The sequence below is a fragment of the Primulina eburnea genome, chromosome 13 (assembly GCF_022965805.1).
Source record: "Primulina eburnea isolate SZY01 chromosome 13, ASM2296580v1, whole genome shotgun sequence".
Taxonomy (NCBI): domain Eukaryota; kingdom Viridiplantae; phylum Streptophyta; class Magnoliopsida; order Lamiales; family Gesneriaceae; genus Primulina; species Primulina eburnea.
In genome coordinates this window covers 25,945,631-25,970,114 of record NC_133113.1, presented here as the reverse complement: position 1 = coordinate 25,970,114, position 24,484 = coordinate 25,945,631, and the positions used below count along the sequence as shown (strand labels likewise).

At 39.8% G+C, this 24,484-nt stretch overlaps 1 protein-coding gene across 1 annotated transcript in view; it reads right to left on the bottom strand.

The window, feature by feature from the left end:
- The window catches only part of LOC140810401 (uncharacterized), a 35,010-nt gene that overhangs the window by 4,434 nt on the left and 6,092 nt on the right, over positions 1–24,484 (bottom strand). The window contains exons 5-15 of the mRNA XM_073168266.1: positions 10,669–10,815; positions 10,424–10,572; positions 10,214–10,344; positions 9,954–10,076; positions 9,799–9,872; positions 4,098–4,685; positions 3,853–3,964; positions 3,559–3,696; positions 2,784–3,113; positions 2,117–2,380; positions 711–2,039 (exon numbers count right to left, since the gene is read on the bottom strand). Of these exons, the coding sequence (XP_073024367.1) occupies positions 711–2,039; positions 2,117–2,380; positions 2,784–3,113; positions 3,559–3,696; positions 3,853–3,964; positions 4,098–4,685; positions 9,799–9,872; positions 9,954–10,076; positions 10,214–10,344; positions 10,424–10,572; positions 10,669–10,815 (3,385 nt within the window). The remainder of the gene's footprint in view (positions 1–710; positions 2,040–2,116; positions 2,381–2,783; positions 3,114–3,558; positions 3,697–3,852; positions 3,965–4,097; positions 4,686–9,798; positions 9,873–9,953; positions 10,077–10,213; positions 10,345–10,423; positions 10,573–10,668; positions 10,816–24,484) is intronic.

Below are 24,484 nucleotides of genomic sequence, written 5' to 3'. Positions count from 1 at the left end.
GTGTAGAAGATTCACAAACCATCAACAAAATGCTAACCAACCATTTCAACAATACGATTTAAGAGAATTAGTCAACCTACCCATCGATAAGCATAAAAAAATATTATTAAACTACAACGAAAAAAAGGAATCTGCAATTTGGATCAAATTTTACAAATTATATATTTTCTAAACTGATATGTAAAGAAAAGGAAGGATAACTTAGTGTTATCAATTTGATGATCCATCAGACAAAAGTGTTCTGCAACTTATTTTGGTGAAAATCAAAAAGAATTTCAGAAACTACAGAAATATGATTGGGTAGAAGCGTGTAAAAAAGATTCTAGACATAATAGCTCCTGCAACTAAAACGGTACATGAGGACTTAGAAAATGTGATGTAAGCTTGTCATAGAAGGATATGTTGTGACTTGACTTGAGATGGCAGATGGCCCTTGATAGAGAATAGGGAGAATATTATGCCAATATCGTGCTCATAAGCGAGGGCCAAAACTTGGTTGGGTTGAATTACTCTTTGGCAACTATGTTAATCCTCTATATGAATATTGGTAAACTAAAGTTTTTTCATGAGTCAGTGATATTAATTGAAAGCCATGTTGAAACCCTCTTTTTCTTTCTCGCCTTCTATATTAGGTAACCACTCAGATCATACATGCCTACCCAAATAAAGAACCTAACTGCTTAGTTTACAGCATTTTGGGTAAGGAATACCTTTCCTATAGCATGAACATCTCCTGACGAATTTTGCAGAGGTTGTTTTGTAAGTAAAATAAGATCATTGTCCGACAAGATTTTAGATCCTGTAGAATTGGTTTCATCATGTACAAAGCGAACAACGTGAAAATCATCAATTCTCTCAACTGACAGCACAGATAAACTTCCACAACACATTTCTTCAGCAGAAGACATCTCTTGAAAGGAATTCTGCACTTGAGCTTTGAGTTCTTCCAATACAAATGGCCGAAAAATTTCAACATATTCATCAGGTGATTGGAAACAAACAGGGATTTTCTTCAGTGTGCTCCTGTTTTCACAGTCTTTGTTACTTCCAGATGTCAATCCAACATCTACAAAAAAATCTGATCTTAGGATGGGTCTATACCAGTCATCAAGTCTAGGGAGATTAAATCTTTTCACTTCACCACCCAGCCTTTTCAAGCCATGTTTGTTCTCCACGGGTAAGGCAAGCTGGATGACTTGCCGTTTTAGGCCAGAAGCACTTGGTTTTGTAGTCAGAGCTTGCTGGCGCTTTGATGGTTTGAAAAATGAAAACTGCCATGTGTCAACATCAGTATCACATACCACCTGTTTCAGGACTTCCTCACTTGTTTTAAAAGTTTTTTTCAAACCATGCTGAACCTTGCTAGCAGAATTACTGGAACATAATTTAGATGCGTCAGAATCAGATTGCTTTGAATTGGTAAATTCATCAGATGAGTTCTTCAAATTTGGATTGTCCTGTGATAAGAAAGAATCGGAAACACAATCTTCAATTTTATTTCCTTTTGTTTTGACATCTGATGGCTCTAATTTACCAGGTGATACAGGTGACTGCCTGCCTTCCATTGGTTCTAAGCTCATTTTCTCAGTAATATTATTAACTGTACGAGAACTTAGTTGATGACAAGTCTCTGGAGAACCCATTGAACTGTCAGGGTTGCGGAAATAATTTTCCTTCAGGTCAGAGCACGGTACTCTTCCGGAAACACTAGCACCAAAGAAATCATCATGAGTTGTACTTTGACTTGACTGACTATGAGTCTCAGAAATCTCTACTTCTTTCTCATCATCAGAAAGAATTATGGCATGTCCTCTCTCCCGCTTAGTCAATGCTTCAGAATCTAGAACACTTGCCTTCGCTTCATCAAATATCAAATTTTCAGAATCCTCCACTGAACAGGTTCTCCTATTCAATGAATCTTCAGATAGTGAATGTTTCGATTTGAGACCCGTGCTCTTCATTGAATGACGGTCATCCAATAATGCAATAGAAAGGAAGGCCACTTGCTTACTCACATCATCTGTTGAAATTTTTCTGCACTCCATTTAAAGACACAATAGTCGTGTTCTCAACAATATTGAAAATATAAAAAGCAAGAGAAAGATTAAGGGTAAACTAAAAGGATACCATAAAAAATAAGTTTCTCAATGTCGTTGATTACTGAAGCAGATTTACTACTGCAGGAAGCTTTGATTAGACCAAGCAAAGAAGCCAATGTTTGTTTCCAATATCGAACCAACACAGCAAGCGATGATTTCCCCCAATCAACCAAATCATGGAGCCACTTCAAATTATCTAAAGTTTCCACCATTGTCCCATAATTTCTGGGAAGCCTTTCAAAAACAACAGGAATGACTTCAAGAAGACGGATGCACATCATCTGAAACAATAAATGTAGTATAGGTTCAAGGAATCTCACTCTGCATGCGGCAGAATAAAAAAAGAAAAATATGTTCCTTAAAGTTTTATAAACCAAAATTTTATAGCATGCATCAACAGCGCAAAAAACAAGTGAAGACATTAATTATTGGTAGAATATGTTCATCACTGGGACGAGCAGTCATGGAGTTTCATGTTCAACCACTTATGCCTCAATATCAATAGATGCATTGAATTTAAAGTAAAAGCTTTTCCCAAAGAACTGAGAAAGGATTTATCTTCAGGAGCGACAAAAACCATGGATATCCATATAGCAACTATAACAGACTCAGGGTCATGCACAATAACAATTGAATTAACAATACATACTAAAAATTGGTATCGCTAAACAGTAGTTCAAAGACCTGAGATGCTGTGTGATCAATAAATGTTTTGCCTCCATCCAAGCATTTCACAATTGCAGGCCAGGCAACTTGTGATAGCAAGCGGGTAAATTTCTTCCACAGTGTAGAACAAATAATTGATGGATATTCATCACAGTCAGTGGTCAAAGAATCTAACAAGGGTTGCTTTAAAAATCCACCTGGCATAGAGATCTTTGAAACATCTGAAACAGCTGAAAGATTTTGAGATACCGTCTGTACAGATGAATTCCCTTCTTTGAGCAATTTAGATAAGATGAAGAAGAGGTGATGTAAAGTCTGAAAGTTTAACAGAACAGTATCCAACTGGACCTGAAAAAATGTTGAAGTAAAATACATCAGTGCCCAAACTGCATGGTTTCTTACTGGTTTGTGACTCACAAGAAACTACAGTGAGAATATGTCAAACAAGTGATCATTTCATGGGTTCTCTTAAATATCTTAACACTTAACCATGTGAGAAGAGACAATTTGAAAAAGAACAAGGAACCAGAAAACCAGTGTGAGCCAATAAAACAGAAGGGTATAGCATGAGCAATAACAAATTTTAGTAAATCAGATTCCACTACTTCTATAAAAAAGCAGAATTCCAAAAAAAAAAATCCTCGCAACTCAGATAGATATAAACATATACGTAATTGCAAGTTGTGTGACCTTTATCTCGGCACGATTCACAAGCCATTACTATAAGAGATCTTTTAACACCTGCACAAACTTATTCCCAACAGAAAATAATATTATCACAGCAACATCTTACTAGTTTCAGAGCATGTCTCAAACCCAAAAGGAGAGCTGACAATGACAACGGAGTAGAACAAAGAAATTGGAGACCACTGGTGAGACCACGCACATCCGAAACTTGTTCAAGGATAAGCCTGGCCACTTGTCTAGCACTCTGAAACAATCAGATAAATTTGGGTACAAACTTTAGACTTAATCAACCGTGCAGACATTATACGGGCAAAAAAAAAGGCAAATATAAATACAAAGAGGTCACACGTATAGAGAAGATGGTCAATCATAAAAAGGAACTAAGGAAAACAACAATTACATCATTGGGATCAACAAACAAGAGAATCAAACTATCGCTCATCATTGGTTCCCAGGTCCACTGCTTCCTAAGCTGACCTTGCTCCATCCGAACAACGTAGTGAGTCATGAACCTGCAATAGAGTCCTATATTGTGTGAAATCTATGAACTGACTCATTTAGAGTGTAAATAGGCAGTGTTCACCAAAGTATGATTTTCATGCTACAAAAGCTTCAATAATTCATCTCGGCAATTAAGGCACTAACCTCTTAAAAGTCCTAACCAAAGGCAGACACATAGTTGAAATTCTGATAGAGTTTTTGGACTCTGTTCCACCCCCACCGTCGTCACAGCCAGAGGGAACCTTCCACCCGAACAGATAAGAAATTTCTGAAGCACAGGTCACCAACCAATTTCTAAGAGAAAGAGTCATTACGGTGCTATTCTCAGGCTCTATCAATGAAAACCGAGATAATGCCCAAAAAACAGCCTTGGAGAATGACAACGGAAGGATCGAGGGATCTATTTCAGCAAAAACATCAAACCATAGCATTGGTACACACATCCAACTCCCATCTACTTGTGAAACTATTTTATGCTGGAGAGTAAATTCTTTCCAACAACTAGCATCTTTCTCATTAATATCGAGAGCAGATAAAATACCTTCTTCACCATCATACTCATAATAATTAGGTATGACTGGTGTATCACCAGAATGTAACTGACCATTCATAATCAGGGACAGAAAGGCAGAAGCATCAGATATGATAACAGTTTGAATAAGATCGATTGCAGGTTGTCGAAGGGAACTGTGAAGTGATAAATCCTTCAGGGAAGACACAATGGAGGGACCCCTGAGAAATGCGCAAGGAAACAGAAAATAAAACGAATATCATAAACGTTATCCAGTGAAAACACCAGCGTAAATTAATGATCCGGAATGGAACAGCCGTCTCGGGTAAATCTACACAGCTAGTCTGCATTGTAGTTTGAGAGAAAAGAGAAAGGTAAATACTTCACTTGTATTATTCCCACTTCAAATAATGGTTAGATACAATGAATTTATAGACTCCTAAGTTAACTAAAAAACTAAAACAAAGGGATAACTAGATACAGATAATATTAATCCTAACTAATCAAATATAAAAGATAATGAACAAGATCTTATCAATCTAGATAAGCTGATTTGATGATAATCCTATCAATCTTGATAGAGATAATCCAATATTCTACACTCCCCCTCAAGCTGGGTCGTATAGGTTCATCATTCCTAGCTTGAAACACAAATCTTGAAAACTTGGTCTATGGAGTGCTTTTGTTAGAATATCTGCCACTTGTAATTGAGTAGGGATATAATTCAACACCACTATCTTGTTTTCAATCTTTTCACTGATAAAATGTCGATCTACTTCAATGTGCTTGGTTCGATCATGATGGACTGGATTCTTGGATATGCTGATGGCTGCTTTATTGTCACACATAAGCTCCACGGGATGATTTTCTTTTATCTTTAGTTCATACAGTAGTCTCTTGAGCCACATTCCTTCACAGATCCCATGTGCTAGCGATCGGAATTCAGCTTCTGCACTACTCCGAGCAACTACTGTTTGTTTCTTACTTCGCCATGTCACCAAGTTCCCCCATACATATGAACAATATCCAGACGTGGATCGTCTATCTGTGAGTGATCCTGCCCAATCGGCATCGCTATAGACTTTGATTGTTCTGTTGGAGGTTTTTCTAAACAGTAGTCCTTGTCCAGGAGTCCCCTTTAGGTATCTTAGTACTCGGTAGGCTGCATTCATTTGTTCTTCCCTCGGGTCATTCATGAACTGGCTAATGACACTCACAGCAAAACAGATATCTGGTCGTGTGTGTGATAGGTATATTAGTTTCCCAACTAGCCTTTGATATCTTCCCTTGTCCACTGGGGAACTATCTTTTTCATTTCCTATTTTTATGTTTGGATCCATGGGTGTATCAACCGGTTTGCAACCTATCATGCCAGTTTCTTTCAGAAGGTCAAGAGCATATTTTCTTTGAGAGATTGAGATACCTGTGGATGATCTTGCTACTTCCATTCCAAGAAAGTATCTAAGTTGCCCGAGATCTTTCATTTCAAATTCTTTCGAAAGATGTAGTTTCACGCGGGTCATTTCTTCTTCGTGATTCCCTGTGAGGACAATGTCGTCTACATATACAATGAGTATTGTAATCTTGCCTCCCTCCAAATGTTTAACAAATAGCGTGTGGTCAGCTTGACATTGAGTGTAGCCATCCCCCTTTACAACATTGGTAAACCGGAAAAACCATGCCCTAGGTGATTGTTTGAGGCCATACAATGACTTCTGTAATTTGCATACCTTATTCTTTGTAGCCGCTGATGCAAACCCAGGAGGTAAGTCCATGTATACTTCTTCTTCGAGATCTCCATTAAGAAATGCATTTTTCACATCAAGTTGGTATAATGGCCAATCCATGTTGATAGCAAGTGATAATAGAACTCTGATGGTATTGAGTCTTGCTACAGGAGCGAATGTTTCTTGATAGTCAATACCATATGATTGTGTATACCCTTTGGCTACCAGACGTGCTTTGAACCGATCTATGCTTCCATCAGACAGGTGTTTGACAGTGAATATCCATTTACAACCAACTGTTTTCTTTCCAAATGGAAGATCAACAATACGCCATGTTTTGTTCTTTTCAAGTGCCTTGATCTCATCTAAAACTGCAACTTTCCATTTAGGTTCCTTGAGGGCTTCATCAATAGTTGATGGAATCTGTACCTGATCTAGGTGTGATAGAAATGCACGATAATTAGGAGAAAAACGTTCAAGAGAGACAAACTTCCCAATGGGGTGTTGTGTGCATGTTCTAACTCCTTTTCTTAAAGCAATCGGTCTGTCATCCAATTCATTTTCCAATGTATGAATATCATGCTCAAGGTTACCTGAATTTGGTGTCGTGGAAGACTCATGAGCAGGCTGAATTTGTGTTGGATCTTGACTCTTTTGATGGTCTTGTTTCCGTCGAGAGTACACCTGAATCGGTTGTATGGGATTTTGGGCATTATAGATAGGAGGGTTGCTACTCACGGGAGAAGGTGTTTCTGTTTCAGTGTGGAGTATGTTTGGTTCAAGGTATTCTGTGATGGGATCCCAATTCTGCACTTCTGTATCTGTATTTGACATCTCCCCCGGAAGTGTAGAATTAGGATAGAAAGGGTCATTTTCGAAGAAGGTGACATCCATGGAAGTGTACAGCTTCTTTGAGGTAGGACAGTAACATTTGTAACCTTTTTGGTTTGGGGAATACCCAAGGAAAATACATTTGACAGCACGCGGGTCGAGTTTGTTGCGGTTGTGAGAGTGAATGTGGACAAAAGCAGAGCACCCGAACACTTTGAGAGGAATATCATGAACTAGGTGTGAGTTGGGGAAACATTTAAGGAACGTTTGGATAGGTGTGTGGAATTTGAGGACCCGTGAGGGCATTCGATTGATGAGGTAGGCTGCTGTGAGAATGGCATCTCCCCAATAGCATTTAGGAACATTTTTCGTGAACAACAAGGATCGTGTAACTTCTAAGAGATGACGGTTTTTCCTTTCGGACACGCCATTCTGTTGAGGAGTGTCAACACATGAGCTTTGGTGAATAATGCCATGAGAGAGCAGGTATTCACCCAGAACAGTGTTGAAGTAATCACGAGCTCTATCTGTACGTAAAATCTGAATTTTGGTAGAGAATTGAGTTTGAACCATGGTGTGGAATTGTTTGAATATGTTGGATGTTTCAGATTTGTCTTTCATTAGAAAAACCCATGACAGACGTGTGTGGTCATCGACAAACAATAAGAACCAGCGTGTACCCCTAATGTTTGTCACACTGGAGGGACCCCAAATATCACTATGAATGAGTGAAAACGGTTTTGATGGTTTGTAGCTTTGTGGTGTGAAGGTGGACCGTGTATGCTTGGACAATTGACAAATATCACATTGGAAAGAATTAGAATTCTTATTATTGAACAAGGATGGAAATACTTTGCCTAGGTACAAAATGTTCGGGTGTCCTAGACGATAGTGCCATAACAAGATCTCATTGTCTTTATTGAAAGTAGAAACAGAACATAAAGGAATAAGGGGTGGCGGATTGGTGGTGTACTTATTCAATCTTCTCTTGGAACCATCCATCTTTAGGAGATACAATCCACCACAAAGGTCAGCACTGCCAATCATCTTCCCCGATGCCAAATCCTGGAAAACACAAGAATCAGCAAGGAATTTAGTTGAGCATTTGAGATCGTTGTTGAGCTTACTCACTGATAAGAGATTGCATTTTAGATCGGGTACAAATAACACAGATTTCAAGAAAATATCTGGAGTTAGCTGAACTGAACCATAACCAGTCACTTGGGAGCATAAGCCATTTGCAATGCGAACTGAATGAGAATCCTTACAAGGACTAAACCGTGTAAAGGATTTCAAATTTCCCACCATATGGTCCGAGGCTCCAGAATCAACTATCCAACAGTCTAATAACTCATGTTGTGTAAGTAAAGCAATTGAAGATATACCTCGATGTACCACATTACCAGTGCTAACAAGTGATGAGGTTTGTGGTGAATTTGTTTGGCTGAGCATTTGCTGGAGAATGTCGAGTTGTTCTTTTGTGAAAGGTTGGGGTTCATGGGGCTGATTCTCTGTTACAGCCATATTTGCTCGTCTTTCTCGAGCCGGTTTCCAGTCAGCTGGTTTTCCATGGATTTTCCAGCAAGTATCCACTGTGTGGTTGGGTTTTCTACATTTTTCACACCATGGGCGGCTTTGTCTGAATTTCCCGCTGTTGTTGAAGAGTTGTGAAGATTGTGCAGCACCAGGGAGATCATTATGCGGAAATGGGGGCCTATGCACTGTAAGTGCTGAAGCATCAGTGGTAGAAATAGGTTGTTGCGATCCTATCATGACTTTTCTCCGACTTTCTTCATGGCGTACTTCCGAGAATACTGCACGGAGAGAAGGTATTGGTTTGGTCCCCAATATACGGCCACGCACGTCATCCAGTGTGCTATGAAGACCCAGTAAGAATTTGAAGATTCGTTTTTGTTCAACTATTGCCCGATAACATTTTTCATCGTCTGGGCATTTCCACTCGTAGACTTCAAAGAGATCGAGTTGCTGCCAATGTCGAGTAAGGGCAGTGAAATAGGTCGTGACAGAGGAGTCTCCCTGTCGGAGGTCATGAAGGGTGCTTTCAATGCCGAATAGTTCAGATGTGTTGTCTTTGGAAGAATAGGTGTCGTGAGCCGCATCCCATATTTCTCTCGCAGTTCGGTATAAGAGAAAGTTAGCACCGATTTCTGTTGTCATCGAGTTGATTAGCCACGACATAATCATATTATTCTCTGAATTCCACACCTTAAATTTCGGATCTGTTGCAGCGGGGCATATCGCTGCGCTAGAGATAAAATCATCTTTCCCTTTTCCTCGAATGAACATAAGAACGGATTGCGACCATTGCAGGAAGTTTTCTCCGTGTAATTTATGGTTCGTTATGGGAAGGGAAGAGGGTTCGGCCACTGTTGTCGTGGTCGGTGTGGCCTCGGAAGTTGGAGGAACGGATGGTGAAGCCATGTTGTATTTTGTTCTTTCTCGTTAGCTCTGATACCATGTAGTTTGAGAGAAAAGAGAAAGGTAAATACTTCACTTGTATTATTCCCACTTCAAATAATGGTTAGATACAATGAATTTATAGACTCCTAAGTTAACTAAAAAACTAAAACAAAGGGATAACTAGATACAGATAATATTAATCCTAACTAATCAAATATAAAAGATAATGAACAAGATCTTATCAATCTAGATAAGCTGATTTGATGATAATCCTATCAATCTTGATAGAGATAATCCAATATTCTACATGCATACTTAAAGTAACGCTTCTAAACCCGCTGCAAGAGTTGCCTACCACATGTGAGCACATTCAGCAGGTGGGGAAGGTGGGTCCATACTGTATCCTCGTAGAACAATGAGAACCGCTATCTGCATACACAAGGGAAAAATCTGAGAGATTCACGTTACAGCCTGCTTTTGCTAAGATCATGAAGAGAATCGAACAGAAACCTGAGAAGCTTTTTTCTTCATCAATATGCTGAAATTACTACTCATCGGTACTTGATGCAGCAGAAAGTAAAGGAAATGTCTTCTTTGTTTTTCATGTTCTCCATCTTGCAATGATTCAAGAGACTAGAAGGAAAAGATCACACTTTACTAGTAATAAAGCATATCACACCATGTAGTCACCAAGGCATTAAACACACAGTAAAAGAGAGAGGAAAACACAATTTTTAATGACTTCATACAAAGTAAACCCATAAACATGCCTGCAGAAATGGCTGGAAAAGATCAAAAATTTCTTTATGGCTTTTCTCATTTCGAGTATGAAAACACTGACCAAGAAGAGTATTCCTCATAACACTGGGAGATAATGTAGCCCTCAACCACAATTTGCATCCTGAGCAGAAAACCATTAAAAACTTAATGCCGAAAATTTGGATGTAAAAAAGTATCAAACAGAGAAAAAAATTAGATACCAAGCTTTTCAAATAGTAGTCTCATGCAGTTAACAGCATGAGAACATTCCAATGAATCATCGCTAATATTGTTCAGCACAATACTTAGGAAAACGGGATAACGATCTAAAATCCCTTCCTCGAATGCAGCAGGTTCTAAGAACCCAACCCTTCAAAGTGCGAAATCAAGATATTTAGTCACAAACAGAAAAAGGATGGAGTTACACAATGAGAAAGTAAACACCAAGTCACCAACTGCTCCCTACAATGCTTTCATTCCAAGCCATACTGTAATTCGATCTAGCTGCACCCTGGGCCTTGATGTCTCAATAGCTGATGCTGTGTTTTCTGTTTGCAATATGAAGATGCATTTCTTTATCAAATTCTGCAATGGATCCAAATCTGTTGATCTCCTGCATTAAACACAAGAATAAATCAAACATTGATCTAATTTGCAAATGCCTATGGTTGGATACCATGCATTCCTGTTCAACACCACTGATTGTGCGGAGATTGTTTGTTATTTTTGTTATATCTAAAATAAATTGCACTCTATTTAAATTTTATTTTTTAGTTTATGGTATTAGTTAAGCATCTAGGATATTTTTTTTTTGGAAATCACTTGAAGCTATACTGGATTACTGGCGAGTTTTGATTGATTATGAGATTGAATTACATGTGTTATTCATTATTTTATTAATCTTTATTAAGATCAATCAACGTTATATTTATTCACTGATTTTATTTCATGTGGAAGAGGTGAACACCATGCACAAACCACGTCAAAATATTTAAATAGGGTGGGCAGTCGGCTGTCGACGAGGGTCTTTTTCGTTTTCACAACCACTTTCCGGGTTCTATCTTTTCCCTCCCTTTCTTTTTGTCGTTGACCCCTTCCCTTCTTTTCTAGCCTCTGCCAGTCTCTTTAGCGCCGGCAAGTTTTCTCCGATTGCCAGCGTCGGTTCCCCTTTTTGTCCTGCTTTCTTCCCTTCTTCCTTTTCGCTACATAGATTTCCCAGTATCCTCTTGGCCTAGCCTCATCCCTGCCATGTATTCAGTCCTATAGTGTCGTTGCTTTGGTACTCCCCCCCCATTAGCTGCTTTAGTTATTTTCCGAGACTTGTCAGTGGGGACTCTCGAAGCCGCCATTGAGAAGATTCCGAATTGGATGGGCAGTCAGCCTTTGAGGGGGTTTTGCGATCCCTTCGTTGATCGTCTGGAGGGAAAGTTTAAGGTTGAGCAGAAACTGTTTCTCATCAGAATGGGTAGTGGAGGTTTTTCAATTTGTCTAACAGAAAGAACTAGAAATGCGAGTTATCTGTTGGAAGCAGATTTTGGTAGTACACAATGGTTGTGTTCAAAGCTTTGGGATTACATCAATAATTTTAAATCATTCCTGGCTTTAACCGATTCAGGGGAAACAATGCAGTACTCTCTATTCTAAGGTTATCCTATTTTATTTCAGTTATATGAGGTTCATAATAAACTTTAAAGCTTTTTTTTTATAAGAAACATAATAATATTATTAATATGAGAATTTTACAGTACAAGAAGTGGACTAGTGATCCACAGCCATAAACTAGTTAGTTTTTAACAATACACATATGATCAATATCTCAAAATATCTGATGTAGACAATCCCTGAAAATTTTTATCTGTCCGAATCCAGTTGTTGTTGTGAACTTGATTTTTCCTCAACATTCTTCCGCTGTTTCTTCTAATTCTTCAAAAATTCTTCTATTTCTCTCTAACCAAACCGCCCAACTAATTCCATAATTTACCTCTTTTGCCAAGCATATATCCCAGATCCGTAGTAAACAAATCTTGTGTTGTCTTCGGCACAACCCAAACCAGCCTCATCTCTTTCAAAGCCCTGGCCCACAACGCATGAGTGAACTTGCAATGAATAAACAAATGATCTTGTGTTTCCCCATGCTTGCGACACAACACACACAAGTTCGGACAAAGAGAACAATTAGGATATCTCTTTTGCATCACCTCGGATGTCGGTAATTTTGCAAGGATTGTTGTCCATGAAAAAATTTGAATCTTTGACGGAATAGGTATTTTCCAAATGATATTGAAAAATTTGAACTCTTGTGGACCATTACTATTCGTGAAAAATGAGTTGAAAAAAGATTTGACTGTGAACCTACCGGACGGATCCCCCTCCCACTGTCGAAAATCATCAACCCCTTCGACCAATCTAACTCCCTCAAGAACGAGTAAAAGCGAAGATAACTGATTAGTCTCCTCCTCACGGAGAGATCTACGGAAATGCAAGTCCCAAGAAAAGTTATGTGACGAAGAATCAAAAGAAGTAAAATATGAAATAGGCAAATTACGAACCAAAGATAGCTGAAACAAAGAAGGGAACAAATCCCGGAGAGATGATTCCCCCAACCAAATATCCTCCCAGAACCTGATTTTAGTCTCCCCTCGAACCACTAGTCTCAGTAGTCGGTGATAAGTCGGGTACGATGTAGAAATGAACTTCCACGGACATCTAAAAGTCACATTCTTAGCCAACCCCGCATCACATCCATTGTCTTGTAACCCATACTTACTCTTTATTAGCGTATCACTTTCAACGTTGAACCTCCACCACCATTTTCCCATTAAAGCTGTATTTCTCAAGCATATATTCCCAAGACCTAATCCACCTTTCTCTTTCGGTCGACAAACTTTTTCCCATCTAAACATATGACAATGTGAATCTCCCTCATTCATAATAAACTTTAAAGCTTATTTTTAATTTTATCCATATGGAGGGTTCTTCATACTCTTTTTCTATATTATTTATCTTAGGGACGAGGAAGTGAATGAAAGTTGAGCTCTGTAATATCCCAAGTTTTTATTTTGCTATGATCAATGATTTCATGTGTTATGGTTATGGGATATTCATAAATTGATATGGTCAAGTTTTGGGAGATGGTTTTATGCTTGATTTTAGAAGGAGTTTGGTTGTTATAATTCATAAGAAATGAGTGGTTTAAGTTAAGGTTTGATATTAATTGGAGAAAAGATGTTTATAGGTGTTTAGGCGGGGTTAGGAGAGTGACGGTGCGGGCGGCAGCGCTGCTGGGCAGGCAGCGCCGCACCTGCGCTGCCGCTGCCCCTGCCGAGGCAGCGCCGCTGCCTATGGCAGCGCAGGTGCGGCGCTGCACTAGCGCTGCCCATACGAGCGCGGGTGCGTTTCCTTCGATTTTTATGCGAAAGTGCATTTTCAAAACACACTTTTAAGGTTGGGAAGGAATTTATATTGCATTGTTTTGAGATCCATCTTCATTTCTTCCCTTTTCTCTCTCTCTCATACGCTTTCTTCTCATCTTCTTCCCCAAAATTCTCTCTTCCAAATCTTCATCCAAGTTCAAGAATTTTTGAGGAATTCTTAGCATCTCCTAGTCTAGGTGCAAGCTACAAGGTAAGAGCTTAGTTATTCTTTGGTTTTACAAGAAATTGTTGGGTTGAAGGGTTGCGTTGACTTGATGGATCCAAGTATATATGGTGTTAATTCATAGTTTTTATGGTGTTTATTGTTGTAGGGATTCTTTTGAGGTCATCTTTGCAACCAAGTATTGATTGGGTTGTAAGTAGAGGTTATTCCTTGTGCTCACATGATATATATGTATCCAAGCCATTTTATTGATGTCTAGCTTCTTTCATGGTTTCGTTATTGCCATATTTGTTGTTATATATTCATTGATCCAAGAATCCTTGATAAAGAAGCTAGCAAGTTTTTGTGCTTATCAAGTGTTTGTTCAATTGTCCCAATGAATTTCATATGCTTCAAGCTATTGTGCTTATCAAGTGTTTGTTCAATTGTCCCAATGAATTTCATATGTTTCAATCCAAGGAATGATAGTAATTCATCCATGTCATTGGCCAATCACATGAAGAGTATCTCTCACAGTCTGGTATATATTTTCATATATCACAGAGATACTATCCATAGGTTATCTCTCACAGTCCGATATATATTTATATATATTAACAGAGATAACATTCACAGGTCACAGATTACAAATTACAGACTATCATTTCTTTTCATGGTTATCTCTCACAGTCCGATATATATTTATATATATTAACAAAGATAACATTCACAGATTACAGATCATTGAGCTATTGTTTCATTTCCTTTAATTCATGTTATGATATACCATCTATATTGATTCTTCCATTATTGTTCATTGAAGATGGTATTGTTTAATGTTTATTGCCATTGCGATATTCCAAGCCAAGCCATATATAAATATGTATTTGTTATATAAAGTTCTCTATTTACTGAGTTTTATCTCATTTCAGTTAATGTCATGTGATGCAGGTAATAAAAAGATTTGAAGCAGATTGTCCAAGGAGGAGAAGTCGTATAGCTATTGTAATGAAAAGTTTTATTTGATTATGTTAATGATTTTATTGTGGTGGGTTGAACATTTAAAGTTTTAAAAATATCATGTATTTTATTATATGTAATATTGGTATTTGAATTAGATGTTTGAGATTATGTATTGTATGTATTTTAAGTACATGTTTGCAATGTATATATAGTTTAATTATTTTTATTTTAAAGTTAAATGCTTCCACTGATGTCAGATTATATTTGGATTTAAAATGTGTTAAGTAGTGTGGTGTTTCAATTGGTATCAGAGCAAAGTTCTTTGGTCCATATATGACTTCTTCTGCCTAGGACAATCTGGTATGTTTTCGATCCCGCATCTATTGATTTTAACATTGACAGTTGATTCTATTTCATTGCCATTGACGTATTCTTTCATCCTATCCATGTTAACGTGAGCATATGTATAGGAAATGCCTCCCAAGCGTAAGAATGTTGAAGGGGATGATAGTACCCCTCCCACAGACAAGACTACTCGTGTAGTAGATGAATTCACTAAGTTATTGCAAGAGCAAGCTAAGGTTCATGGTGAACAGATTCAAAAGTTATTGACTATGCAAACGACGATCCAAAGTCAAGTTCAAGAAAGAGTTCAAGGCACGACAAACAGTTCTGAAAATGATGCTTATGATCGTTTCAGGCAGATGAACCCTCCTGATTTTATTGGTGGTCCTGATCATTAGTAGCTCTTGAATGGGTCAAAGCTTTGGAAGCCATCCTCGACTATTTGAAATTCACTGATCAGGAGAAGGTTGATTGTGCTGTGTTTATGTTGGTTAAGGCTGCTCGTATTTGGTGGGAAGCCACCAAAGTGACTGTTAATGTTAAAGAACTGAAGTGGAACGAGTTTAAAGATTTGTTTCATGCCAAATATTTTTCAAGGGAAATTAAGGCCAAGAAGGTGAAAGAATTTCTTGAGTTAAGACAGACTTCTTTGTCTGTTGCTGAGTACATACTGAAATTTGAAGAAGGTTGTGTATTTGTTCCGTTTATTGCCGAGAATGACAAGGATAAAGGTGAACACTTTCTTCGTGGGTTAAAGCCCGAAATTATAAGGGATGTGCATATGTCCAAGGTAGGGACATATCAAGAAATTGTGGAGAGAGCCTTACTTGCTGAACATGATGAGCAAGAGATAGAGAAGGAAAGGCAGTTGAGGAGACAAGTTTTTCAAGCTAAAGGTCATGGTTCAAGTGTAAATGTTCGAGGAGGTTATAAAGGCAAAGGCAAGATGGAGCAGCGTAGTAGGCTTCCTTTGCCTCCTACAGATAGTGAACGACCATTGTGTCCCAAGTGTGGAAAGCCACACAAAGGAGAATGTTTAATCGGAAGCGGTCGTTGCTATAGATGTAAGGAAATGGGACACACAGTATACAATTGTCCTCTTTCGGTTGGAAAAGGAAAAGTTCAAGGCAGAATCTTTACGATGACAAAAGAGGGTGCAAATCCTGATGCTTCAGTCATATCAGGTAATATTTTCATTTTGGGCAAAGAAGCACTTACCTTAATTGATACTGGTGCAACACATTCTTTTATATCTGAGAAGTTTATGCATACTATATCTGTTGAACCTACTGTGGTGCCTGTTGAATTTAATATTGTGTTGCCTTCTGGAGAAGAAATTTGGACAAATAGTATATTTAAGGCTTGTCCTGTGTTGATGGGATCAAGATTGTTGTATGCAGATTTAATTGTAATTCCAATGGTTGCATTTGACGTGATATTGGGTATGGATTGGTTGTCTGCTTATCGTGCTGTGATTGACTGTGTTAGCAAGACAGTAAAATTTTTAGCAGATGATTATGAGAAGGATTTATTTGTGGGATGTTACCTCTTCATTAAGTATCCCTATTATTTCTTGCCTTCAAGCCACAAAATTGTTGCATAAGGGTTGTGTTGGTTACTTAGCTTCAGTTTTGGATACAAGAAAGGATAGTAGAATACAGTTACAGGACATTGATGTGGTTCAGGATTATCATGATGTATTTGAGGAGGATGTACCTGGATTACCACCTGATCGAGAAGTAGAGTTTGTTATTGATTTAATTCCAGGTACAGCCCCAATTTCTAAGGCTCCATACAGATTGGCTCCAACTGAAATGAAAGAATTAAAGAATCAATTGCAGGAGCTATTAGATAAAGGTTTTATCCGTCCTAGTTTCTCACCTTGGGGAGCTCCAGTGTTATTCGTGAAAAAGAAGGATGGATCATTGCGATTATGCATTGACTATCGGGAATTGAACAAGGTAACTATTAAGAATAAATATCATTTGCCAAGGATAGACGATCTTTTTGATCAATTACAAGGAGCAACAGTGTTCTCGAAGATTGATCTTCGGTCTGGATATCATCAAGTAAAGGTGAGAAATGAGGATATACCAAAGACTGCTTTTAGAACGAGGTACGGACATTATGAATTTTTGGTGATGTCTTTTGGATTAACCAATGCTCCTTCAGTGTTTATGGATTTAATGAATCGTGTCTTTTCGCCGTATTTGGATACTTTTGTCATTGTTTTTATCGATGACATTTTGATTTATTCTAAGACACGGGAACTTCATAGAGATCATTTGAGGATTGTGTTGCAATTGTTGAGGGAAAAACAATTATATGCAAAGTTCAAGAAATGTGAATTTTGGTTAGAACAAGTGGCATTTTTGGGCCATATTTTTTCTAAGGAAGGAATCTCTGTAGATCCTTCTAAGATAGAAACTATTAAACAATGGTCCATTCCTAAGACAGTTTCAGAGGTGAGAAGTTTTCTGGGTTTAGCTGGATATTATCGAAGATTTATAGAGAACTTCTCAAAGATAGCATTGCCATTGACGAGTTTAACTCGTAAGTCAGTCAAGTTTGAGTGGACTATAGCATGTCAACAAGCATTTCAAGAGTTGAAAAATAAGTTTACTTCTGCCCCTGTGTTAGTACTTCCTTGTGGTACTGAAGATTTTGTTGTCTATTCAGATGCTTCAAAATTGGGGTTAGGTGCTGTACTGATGCAGCATGGAAAAGTGATAGCTTATGCTTCTCGTCAGTTGAAGGACTACGAGAAAATTATCCTACTCATGATTTGGAGTTAGCAGCTGTGGTGTTTGCGTTAAAGATTCGGCGACACTATCTTTATGGCGAGAAATGTGAAATTTTTACGGATCACAAAAGTTTGAGTTATTTGTTTTCACAGAAAGAATTGAATATGCGGCAGCGGAGATGGTTAGAACTTGTCAAGGATTATGATTGCACCATTAGCTATCATCCTGGTAAAGCTAATGTGGTTGCAGATGCTTTGAGTCGCAAGTCAAGTTCAGAATTGAATGCTATGATTCCTAAACCTTTGTTGCTTGATTTACAAAGGAATGAGATAAATTTGGTATCTTCAGGGACAGTGGCTCGATTGTCTACATTAGTTCTCCGCTCAACTTTGTTTGATCGAATTTTGAAGGAACAACAGTCCGATGTTCAGTTATTGGAGTTAAAAAGGAACAATGAATTAACAGGAGTTTCTGAATTTGGATTGAATCGTGATGGTTTGATGACTTTTCGAGGTAAAATATGTGTTCCTATAGGTGATAACATTCGCAGAGATGTACTCATAGAAGCTCATACGGCGCCATACTCTGTACATCCTGGTGGTACTAAGATGTACCAAGATCTTCGACGTCTTTATTGGTGGCCAGGTATGAAGAAAGATATTACAGTATTTGTTTCTGAATGTCTAACCTGTCAGCAGGTTAAGATTGAACACCAAAGACCGGCGGGATTATTGCAATCTTTGCCCATACCTCAATGGAAATGGGAACACATCACAATGGATTTTGTGGTTGGATTGCCAAGGACTCAGAAAGGTTTCAATTCTATTTGGGTGATTGTAGATCGATTGACCAAGTCATCGCATTTTCTTCCTGTCAAGACAACATATTCTATGAATCGATATGCCGGGGTATATATTCAGGAAATTGTGAGACTTCATGGTACACCGGTATCTATAGTGTCAGATCGTGATCCAAGGTTTACATCAGAGTTTTGGAAAAGTTTACATCGAGCTTTGGGCACGAAGTTAGCCTTTAGCACCGCCTACCATCCTCAAAGCGACGGGCAATCAGAAAGGGTTATTCAAATTCTTGAGGATATGTTAAGAGCTTGCACAATTGATTTCCCTGGGAGTTGGGATTCCAAATTGCCATTGGTTGAATTCACGTATAATAATAGTTACCAGTCGTCCATTGGCTTAGCACCTTATGAAGCCTTATATGGAAGAAAGTGTAGATCTCCTTTGTATTGGGAAGAGATAGGTGAAAGAAAGATGTTGGGCCCTGAGTTGGTTCAACAAACAGCAGAAGTTGTGGCGTTAATTCAAGAAAGAATGAAGACAGCTCAGTCTAGACAGAAAAGTTATGCCGATGTGAGAAGACGGCCTTTGGCATTCGAGGTTGGTGATCATGTTTTTATCAAGATAGCTCCTCTAAAAGGAGTTGTGAGATTTGGCAAGAAAGGTAAGTTAAGTCCTCGATACATTGGACCATTTGAAATTCTAGATAAGATTGGAGACCGAGCCTATCGTCTTGCATTGCCACCGGACTTGGACCGAGTTCATAATGTATTTCATGTATCTATGCTTCGTAAGTATATTGCTAATCCATCTCATGTTCTTCGGTACGAGTCATTGGAGCTTTTGCCTAACCTAAGTTATGATGAAATGCCGGTTCAAATTCTTGATCGTAAGGTTAAAGTATTAAGGAACAAAGAAATTGGCATTGTTAAAGTTCTATGGAGAAATCAAGTGATTGAAGAGGCCACGTGGGAACCGAAAGAGGAGATGAAGCATCGTTATCCTAATCTATTCGACAGTAGGTAATTTTGGGGACGAAATTTTATTAAGGAGGGGAGATTGTAATATCCCAAGTTTTTATTTTGCTATGATCAATGATTTCATGTGTTATGGTTATGGGATATTCATAAATTGATATGGTCAAGTTTTGGGAGATGGTTTTATGCTTGATTTTAGAAGGAGTTTGGTTGTTATAATTCATAAGAAATGAGTGGTTTAAGTTAAGGTTTGATATTAATTGGAGAAAAGATGTTTATAGGTGTTTAGGCGGGGTTAGGAGAGCGACGGTGCGGGCGGCAGCGCTGCTGGGCAGGCAGCGCCGCACCTGCGCTGCCATAGGCAGCGCAGGGGCGCTGCCATGGGCGAGGCAGCGCCGCACCCTGTCCTGCCGAGGCAGCGCCGCACCTGCGCTGTGTTAGATTCCTCCGGAAATTATCTCCGTTAGGATCTCCGAAACAAAATAACTCAAAAGAAAATGTATTACTGAAAATAACCAACTCTTGTTACAATCACTCTCTCTCTCCACTAACTGATTGTTAGTGACTCACTCTATAATTGATAACTGAATACCCCTATAGCTACACCTCTCCTCTCTTTTATACATTTCTTTCCCCTGTTTCTCCTTTCCTTCTTCTAGAATATACGTTGACAATTTTGGGCCTAGGCCTGTTCATTCCTTCAGCTGATGGGCTTGGGTCTGCTAGCTTAGCAATCTCTGGGCTCAATGTGTTTGGGTCCGTAACATGCCCCGCTTCTTCAAAATTCGACTTGTCCTCAAGGCGAAATCCTGGAAATTGTGCTGCAAAATCATCCTTGTCTTCCCAGGTTGTTTCCTCCATTGTTCTGCCTTTCCATTGGACCAGCAACTGGCGGACTGTGGTTCCCTTTACTTTCTTATCTCGTTCAGCCAAAATCGCTTCAGGTTCGAAAGAGAGAAACAAATCTGTGTCTACTTCACTAGGCAACTTAACCTCATTAGGATCTCTGCCCACTGCCCTTTTTAAACACGATACGTGAAATACTGGATGTATTTTGGACCCTTCGGGCAACTTTAAACGATAAGCCACTTGTCCCACCCTTTTTAGCACCTTGTAAGGCCCATAATACCTTGCTGCTAGTTTTTGGAACACCCTCGTTGATACAGAATTTTGGCGGTGTGGTCGTAGTTTCAAATACACCACATCGCCTTCTTGAAATTGAACCTCCCTTCTCTTCTTGTTGGCATATTTGGTCATTCGTTGTTGAGCTCGCTCTAGGTTGTATTTGAGCTGTCTCAACAGCTCATCTCTGTCCATGAGTGCTTGTGACACAGCAGGTACTTTCGTTTCTCCTGGTAGGAACTTAGTCAAAGTAGGAGGTTTCCTTCCATACACCACTTCAAAAGGAGTCATTCCGGCTGCCGTTTGATATGATGTGTTGTACCAATATTCTGCCCAATGCAACCATTGTGACCAGCTCTTGGGTTGTTCGGAGCAGAAACAACGCAGATATGTTTCCACGCATTTATTCAGAGCCTCACTTTGTCCATCTGTCTCTGGATGGTAAGCTGTGCTCATCTTGAGTTGGGTTCTTTGTAGTCGAAACAACTCAGCCCAAAATAAACTCATAAAAACTGCGTCCCTGTCACTGACGATTGTTTTTGGAACCCCATGTAATTTGATCACATTGCGTGTGAAAATTTCTGCCACGGAATTGGCAGTGTACGGCCTTTTAAGTAGAAGAAAATGCCCGTACTTGGATAAACGGTCAACCACCACTAATATGACCTCATAGCCTTGTGATTTCGGCAGCCCACTGATGAAATCCATGGCCAAGTCCTCCCAAATAGCTTCTGGAATTGCCAAAGGTTGCAGCAACCCAGCTGGCGACGCGGCTTCATATTTTTGTTTTTGACACACCCCACATTCGGACACAAACTTGTAGATATCCTTCTTCATTCTTGGCCAAAAGAAATTGTTCGCAATTCGTTTATACATTCGAAAGGCCCCCGAGTGTCCGCCAATAGGAGTGGTGTGAAATTCAATCAACAACTTGGAAATCCATGACGATGCTGGAGGAACAACTATTCTGCCTTTAAAGAGTAAACACCCATTTATCAGTGAGTAGTGCTTGATACTCTCACGAGCTGTCTTAACATTCTCTATGATGTGTTTGAACTCGGGGTCATTTTGCACTGCCTCCTGAATCTCTTTAACTCCCACCCACTCTGTTTTTGTTAAGGCATTCAGCCCCCCCATGTCTTCTCACCTAGAAAGGGCATCTGCTGCCCCATTGTCTGCCCCGGCTCGGTGTTTTATTTCAAACTCATAACCCAGCAACTTAGCCAACCAATATTGCTGGTCTGGCGTTGATATACGTTGCTGCAACAAATTCTTCAAGGGTTTATGATCAGTTAGTACCACAAATTTGCGTCCCAGAAGATAGTGACGCCAATGTTGCACCGCCCAGACTAATGCCATTAATTCCCTCTCATATGTCGACTTAGACAAAGCTCGTTCTGCCAAGGCCTTACTATAGTAAGCAATCGGCCCACCCTCCTGGGTCAGAACCGCCCCTATTCCCACTCCTGAAGCGTCACACTCTATCACGAACTCCTTAGAAAAGTCGGGCATTCGCAGCACCGGGGCAGTCACCATCGCTTGCTTAAGCTCCTCAAAAGCTCCCTGAACTTTTTCATCCCACCCAAAGTTATTCTTCTTCAGCTGTTCGGTTAGGGGTCTCGCGATCTTACCGTAGTTCTTGATAAACTTCCGGTAATACCCCGTTAACCCCAAGAACCCCCTCACCCCTTTTGTGTTGTGCGGTTGTGGCCAATGCACCACACTTTCAACTTTATTCTGGTCCACTTCTACACCCTGAGGCGAGATTACATGCCCCAGGTACTCAACTTGCTTTAATCCAAATTGGCATTTTTTTTTGTTTAGCACCAATTTGTGTCGCTGTAGTATCTTCAACACCACTTCTACATGTTGCATATGATCATCCCATCCTTTACTGTAAACCAAAACATCATCAAAGAAAACTAATACAAATTTTCGCAAATAAGGGCGGAATACCTCATTCATGGTAGCTTGGAACGTTGCCGATGCGTTTTTTAGCCCAAAAGGCATAACTAGGAACTCGTAGTGGCCTTCGTGAGTCCTAAATGCTGTTTTATGCACATCGGCAGCTTGAACTCGAATCTGGTGATATCCAGATTTGAGGTCCAGCTTGGTAAAATGTGTTGCCCCATGCAACTCATCAAATAACTCTTCCACCACTGGAATCGGGTATTTATCAGCAATGGTGATATCGTTTAATGCCCGGTAATCGAGGCAAAAACGCCAACTCCCATCTTTTTTTTTAACTAATATGACGGGGCTCGAATAAGGACTATTGCTGACTTGTATCACGCCTGAAGTGAGCATTTCCCTCACCATCTTTTCAATTTCATCCTTTTGATGGTGAGCATAACGATAGGGTCTTACTGAAACCGGTCCGCAGCCCTCTTTTATACTTATAGCATGATCTTGGCTTCTCCTAGGAGGTAATCCACAAGGTTCACGGAATACCTCCTCATAGTTGGCTAACAGGCTGTTCATTGCTTCCTCTCCTCCCCCTCTTTCTGTCTCACTGCCTTCTTCTCCCTTCCCCTTGAATACTATTGCTCCATAGAACTCGACCTCACTCACTTTGGCTATCCTTTTTAGGGATACCATAGACCTACTAAGGGATGGGTCCCCTTTCAAAGTCACCGTTTGATCATGCCAACTAAATCGCATTTCCATTTTGTCCCAATTCAACAAAACATCCCCTAATGTACGAAGCCAATCAACCCCCAAAATCATGTCAATTCCCCCTAACTCAAACAGATATCCATCAATTTGAATTTGGCATTGCCTCATATCCACCTCCAAGTCCCTGCACACCCCTTGACACGACACCCGACATCCGTCTCCAAGACACGCCCCAAAAAATACATTACTGTCAACTACGAGCCCCAATTGGGCTATTAATTTGTTTGAAACGAAGTTGTGACTCGCGCCACTGTCTACCATCGCCACCACTTCTCTCCCAGCCACCCTCGCCCTCATTGTCAATGTTTGCGGGTGGTTTATGCCGTTGACAGAGTACAACGGTAACTCAAGGATGTGGCATTCTGCTCTGGTTTCTCCCATCTCCTCTACTTCCCGCCTCGCCTCCTCGTTCTTTTCTTCCAGCTCGACTTGCTCCCATTCACCATCCTCCCCCTCATCTTATGCTAGAATTGTCACCCTCAAAGTTTTGTGGGCACAACGGTGCATCGGATGGTAGGGTTCTCCGCACCTAAAACACAATCCCTTTTCGCGCCTGTGCAAGAATTCTTGATGAGATACCACTCTCCCGTCACGGTTCTTCTGGTCGGGTACTCTCATCATCATCCCTCCACCACCGCTTCCTGGGTAACCCCGAGACCCACCACCAAAAGATTGTGGTGTAGGTGGGCTTCGTGTTTTCTGTTCCCTGGGTTTGATGTCCGCATATTGTTATGGGCTGATGGATAATTCTTGTTCCAGTCCCTTTCTTGCATTGGGGTCGGATTTGTCCAGCCCATATTGGCCACTGGTTTCACCGCACTTCCCAAGCCCAACCCAAATTTATTTCTTCCTCGATCCTCCGCCATCCCGTACAACTCCCTCTCCAGCCCTCTTGCCAGCATCATCGCATGATCCACCGTTCGAGGTACGTGCACAATCATCCTCCGCCGTATCTCCTCCCTTAATCCACTCATGAAATAGCCGAGGCTCTGGTCCTCTTGGACCTCACCCAGTTGTGCAATCAACATCTCAAAACGCTCGATGTAAGCGTCCACTGACTGCTGCTCTTGATTCAACGATGC